The 6,000-nt window shown below is 47.1% G+C and overlaps 1 protein-coding gene across 1 annotated transcript in view; it reads right to left on the bottom strand.

Moving 5' to 3' along the window:
• Positions 1–3,684, bottom strand: part of LOC135536736 (RIMS-binding protein 3-like) — a 107,953-nt gene extending 104,269 nt beyond the window's left edge. Inside the window, exon 1 of the mRNA XM_064962988.1 lies at positions 3,403–3,684. Coding sequence (XP_064819060.1) covers positions 3,403–3,639 — 237 coding nt within the window. The 5' untranslated portion in view covers positions 3,640–3,684. The remainder of the gene's footprint in view (positions 1–3,402) is intronic.
• Between the last annotated feature and the right edge of the window lie 2,316 nt (positions 3,685–6,000).

The raw sequence follows: 6,000 nt of genomic DNA on the forward strand, positions 1-6,000 counted from the left end.
CATGCTGGTCATTTATGAACATTTGAACATCTTAGCCACGTTCTGTTATAATCTCCACCCGGCACAGCCAGAAGAGGACTGGCCACCCCACATAGCCTGGTTCCTCTTCCTTGGTTTTGGCCTTTCTAGGGAGTTTTTCCTAGCCACCGTGCTTCTACACCTGCATTGCTTGCTGTTTGGGGTTTTAGGTTGGGTTTCTGTACAGCACTTTGAGATATCAGCTGATGTACGAAGGGCTTTATAAATACATTTGATTTGATTTATCTCTTCCTCTATCCCTCAATCTGTCTATTCCTTCCACTCTCCCTTTCTTCCTCTATCCCCCATTCCCTTGCTATCTCTTCCTCTATCCCCCATTCCCTTGCTATCTCTTCCTCTATCCCTCATTCCCTTGCTATCTCTTCCTCTATCCCTCATTCCCTTGCTATCTCTTCCTCTATCCCTCATTCCCTTGCTATCTCTTCCTCTATCACTCATTCCCTTGCTATCTCTTCCTCTATCCCTCATTCCCTTGCTATCGCTTCCTCTATCCCTCATTCCCTTGCTATCTCTTCCTCTATCACTCATTCCCTTGCTATCTCTTCCTCTATCCCTCATTCCCTTGCTATCGCTTCCTCTATCCCTCATTCCCTTGCTATCTCTTCCTCTGTCCGTCATTCCCTTGCTATCTCTTCCCCTGTCCCTCATTCCCTTGCTATCTCTTCCTCTATCCCTCATTCCCTTGCTATCTCTTCCTCTATCCCTCATTCCCTTGCTATCTCTTCCTCTATCCCTCATTCCCTATCTCCTTCCCTGCCTCCATCTCTCCTTCATTCCCTTTCTGCCTCCATTCAACCCTCCTTTCCTCTTTGTCCTTCAATCTCTCCATCTCCGTGGCTCCATCCCTCTCTATCAGGTCAGGGTTATACATCTGTCACTGTCTGTCTGGTTCATGGTACCCCACTAAAGCATCCCCAGTTCATTCCCTGTGGTGGTGACTGAGGCTGTTATAACCAGGAAGCGTTGTTTTAGTGTAAGCTACCCAATAAATCTCATATAAAAATCATTATGTCAAAATCAAATGTCATTTCCTTCTAGTACAGTTAGTTCAATAAAAACATGATCAATAATTCATTCCTATATTGAAGAAAAACAGATATTTACTGATAATAATTTCCTCTCATGTGTTTTAGCAGCTGCTGCCAACCCTCAAATCCAATACAAATTAGCTCCTTATCTGAAAATTATTAGTAGAACACACCAGATATTGCGGGACGCCAAAACGTGACACGCACAGATTCAATCATTGATAACAAATAGTGCAAACACTGTGTGTGTGTGTGTGTGTGTGTGTGTGTGTGTGTGTGTGTGTGTGTGTGTGTGTGTGTGTGTGTGTGTGTGTGTGTGTGTGTGTGTGTGTGTGTGTGTGAGAGAGAGAGAATAATATAAATATCCCTCTGTTCTTGTTTATCCTACCAGGTAACTCAACTCACTTTATCACCATTAAGTCCCTCATCCTACCAGGTAAAACACAGTGAAGGTGTGAGTAGAGACCAATTACATGAGGGATCCTGTAGGTTCCCAACTTCCCATATTGATTTTCAATGAAAGTCCATTAAGTGGATCCTATGATGTCCCACTTTAGGCTCTGCAGTGGTGTGAAATGTGGGTTGAGGTCAACTCTCATGCTAAATATAATAACTGCTATAGAAACAGTGTTCACGTCACAGGGTGGTCTGTTATGCTGCAGCATTGACCCAGCACTGACCCAGTACTGACCCACATAAAACCCACATCACTCCAGTACTGAACTACATCAAACCATGCCAGTACCAGTACTGGCCCAGCACTGACCCACATAAAAACCACATCACTCCAGTACTGACCTACAACAAACCACACCAGTACCAGTACTGGCCCAGCACTGACCCACATAAAAACCACATCACACCAGTACTGACCTACATCAAACCACACCAGTACTGGCCCACATCAAACCACTCCAGTACTGGCCCACATCAAACCACTCCAGTACTGGCCCTCATCAAACCACTCCAGTACTGGCCCACATCAAACCACACCAGTACTGGCCCACATCAAACCACTCCAGTACTGGCCCACATCAAACCACTCCAGTACTGGCCCACATCAAACCACTCCAGTACTGGCCCACATCAAACCACACCAGTACCAGTACTGGCCCACATAAAACCACACCAGTACTGGCCCACATCAAACCACTCCAGTACTGGCCCACATCAAAACACACCAGTACTGGCCCACATCAAACCACACCAGTACTGGCCCACATCAAACCACTCCAGTACTGGCCCACATCAAACCACACCAGTACTGGCCCACATCAAACCACACCAGTACTGGCCCACATCAAACCACACCAGTACTGGCCCACATCAAACTACACCAGTACTGGCCCACATCAAACTACACCAGTACTGGCCCACATCAAACTAGACCAGTACTGGCCCACATCAAACCACACCAGTACTGGCCCACATCAAACTACACCAGTACTGGCCCACATCAAACTACACCAGTACTGGCCCACATCAAACTACACCAGTACTGGCCCACATCAAACCACTCCAGTACTGGCCCACATCAAACCACACCAGTACTGGCCCACATCAAACCACTCCAGTAACAGTACTAGCCCACATCAAACTACACCAGTACTGGCCCACATCAAACCACACCAGTACTGGCCCACATCAAACCACACCAGTACTGGCCCACATCAAACCACTCCAGTACTGGCCCACATCAAACCACTCCAGTACTGGCCCACATCAAACCACACCAGTACCAGTACTGGCCCACATCAAACCACACCAGCACTGGCCCACATCAAACCACACCAGTACTGGCCCACATCAAACCACACCAGTACTGGCCCACATCAAACCACACCAGTACTGGCCCACATCAAACCACACCAGCACCAGTACTGACCCACATTAAACCACACCAGCACCAGTACTGACCCACATCAAACCACACCAGCACCAGTGTCATTTCATTCATTGACAGACGAGCTTAACAGAGCTGCCTGCAACAGCACTGACTCACATAAAACAGCAGGACAAAACTACAGCCAACCTGCATCATACTGGCTGACAGACTGGAAGTCAAGCAGGATCAGATGGAACATGCATTGACAACCCAAACGTACAGGCTTAACTACCAGTATACTTGTGTAATGTCCTATGCACAGTGCTCCGAGACAACTGGCCCATTTAAAAACGGCAGGCAACCTGCGTCAGACTAGCAATCAGACTAGCAGTTCAATGTAAATGACAGACCATCCAAGCATGTAACAGCCATTACTTTGCAGCGGTATCTCAGTGCTCTAAGGTGTCCTACAGGTCCAATGTCCACAACATCCTTTATTCCAGGACTCACCTTGCGAAACCCTCCCACCTCGCAGTCGTTGAGGTCCTTGTAAAGTGAGTTGTGCCTCTTGGGTGTCACAGGGGTAGTAACAGTGGTAGAGGTAGTGTTTAGATTTGCCTTGTCCATTGAGTCCCCATTGGTAGTAGTAGTAGTATTACCATGCTCCTCTGTCTCAGTATCCCTGTCCTGCTGTATTCGGTTCTGCTGTCCTGGGGCCTCAGCCTCTCCACGCCATCTCCCTTCCATATCGTCTGTATCCGCTGCAAACACAGGCTGCTCTGGTTCGGGTTCTGGTGGCTGCTCCAGTTCGGGTTCCGGTTGCTGCTCCAGTTCGGGTTCCGGTTGGTGCTCCGGTTCGGGTTCCGGTTGCTGCTCCGGTTCGGGTTCCGGTGGCTGCTCGGGCCTGGTGCACAGGTCATACATCAGTCCGTGATAGAGGGGGTCGACATTACCACGGATCAGTCGCCACTGAGTTGACTTCAAAAGAGAGAGAAAAAAAATGTCACCCTGACACCCACTTCTTCTTTCTCTGCCCTTATTTTCCACAGCCTCCCGCGCCCCCCCCCCCTCTCTCTCTCTCTTCAGGGAGAGTGGGGGAGTATGGGTAGTAATTTGGTCTGGGCTGAGGTTAAGTATCTGACACCAAAGCGATAGGATCAGTAAGCTGGGCTGAATTTAAGATGTAATTACCAGGCTTATCAGTAAGAGAATACAGTTTCTTACAGTAGCTATTCTGACCCCTAAGATGTCGATTTAACAGTGACAGAAATAGCACAAGCTGGTACTGCCCTGTTTTGTTCCTTTAATAAAATATTCATTACAACAAGGGAGAGTCATTACACAGGACAAAACCAGCTCAAGATAAAACCCCGGAGAGCAACTCCTTTAAAAATGACAACTTTTAGAAGGACTGAAAAAAACATTAGCCTCACTGACGACTTCCACAAACAAAAAGTTGACTTCCTGTGGGATATTTCGTGTTCACGACATACACTTCCTATGGTACTTACATGCACAGACTCCAAACAAATGAAGCCCCTTTTCCATAGAAATCATCCAGTAGTGATCAGGCATTTTACAGCCCGTGATCTGATCAGAACACTGAAGTGTGTAGATTCCAGTCCTACTTGCTATTGGCTGACTGAGTGAGACTGCATTGTCTTCCTGCCTCCCCACTCCTCCGTCCTCCACAGAGGGATGGATATGTCGTTGTCGCTTATCCACAAACGGTAACAGGAAAGGAACAGGGCTAGTAAATCAGCAGTCCATCCCATCCGTTGCTTAGACGAGGAGCTTGACTCTGCCTCTCTGTGACAAAACACAGTACAGAAGAAGCACTGCCGCTATACGGCGTACAAGACCAGACGAGACAGTCTCTCCCTCTCTCTCCGCTGACATGCATGTGGTCTCCAGCTGTGCCTGCCTACCTCGTTGATGCTGCTGCTAAATCAGTGCTCACACAACGAGACTCAATGAACTGCCTAATCCCTGCTTCCCATATAACAACATGTAGGTGAAGGAAGAAGACAAACTGTGTGTGTGTGTGTGTGTGTGTGTGTGTGTGTGTGGAGGGTGGGAAGAAAGGGATTCTTTCCTCCTATCACATCAAAGCCACTGGGAGGTGGCCAATCACGACTACAGCTCGAGCTGGTTTCCATGGAGATGATGCTGGAATGATGTTGGTTGCCTATTGATTGAAGAGGAGACACACACACACACACTGCTATGAAGGGAGGCTGGCTAGAGGAAGGCAGAGCGATGGCATACTGTGAGCAGACACACACACACACACACACACAACCTCTATCGTTTCCTGCCACTGTATGCTAGAAATAAACGCTTAAAGATGCACTATGCAGAAATCGCTCCGCCGTTTCCGAGGTGGCTAAAATTCAAATAGTTTGCTTAATTTCAGTTTATGCGACAAAATCATTGTACCATCTTTAACCGCTGTGAAATATCTTTTCCATCACCAACAAATTTGTATTTTCAGCAGTTTGATGTTTGCAAAACCAAAAGTAAAAGACACAAAAAATAAACTTAAGAAAGTGAAGCATAGAAATAGCAAACATAGAACAGATCTACCGCTTCATAAACTTGCTTTCAACGATACATGGCAGATCTATCAGCATGTTATCAGCATCGCTTTGTGGTGGTAAGTAAAACAGCTACGAAAAATATAGATGAAAACTCTCTAGGTAAATAGTGTGGTCTACAGCTTATCATGAGGTACTCTAACTCAGGTGAGCAGAACCTCACGACTTCCTTTAATATTAGAGATTGCGCACCAAATGTTGTTGAAAAAGAAACACACCCACCCTCCCGTCAGCTTACCAGACACAGCTGTCCAGCTATATTAATATTTTTCATGTCCTCGTTCAGCCACAACATAGGATATTACAGATCTTCAGATCACATTGACACGATAGTCTCGAACAGAGCTCCACACAGTTTATTTCAAGTGATTGCACGTTCGCCAATAGAAAGGAGGGTAACGGCGACTTATCTCCTCGCTGTCGTAGTCTCGTTAGATGTTCTGCAGGTCAACCTCTAGCGCCGTCTCCACCTCCTCCGAGTGACTGGGGATTTGGGCCTGGTCCGGGTCCG

This window comes from Oncorhynchus masou, unplaced genomic scaffold, assembly GCF_036934945.1.
Source record: "Oncorhynchus masou masou isolate Uvic2021 unplaced genomic scaffold, UVic_Omas_1.1 unplaced_scaffold_658, whole genome shotgun sequence".
Taxonomy (NCBI): domain Eukaryota; kingdom Metazoa; phylum Chordata; class Actinopteri; order Salmoniformes; family Salmonidae; genus Oncorhynchus; species Oncorhynchus masou.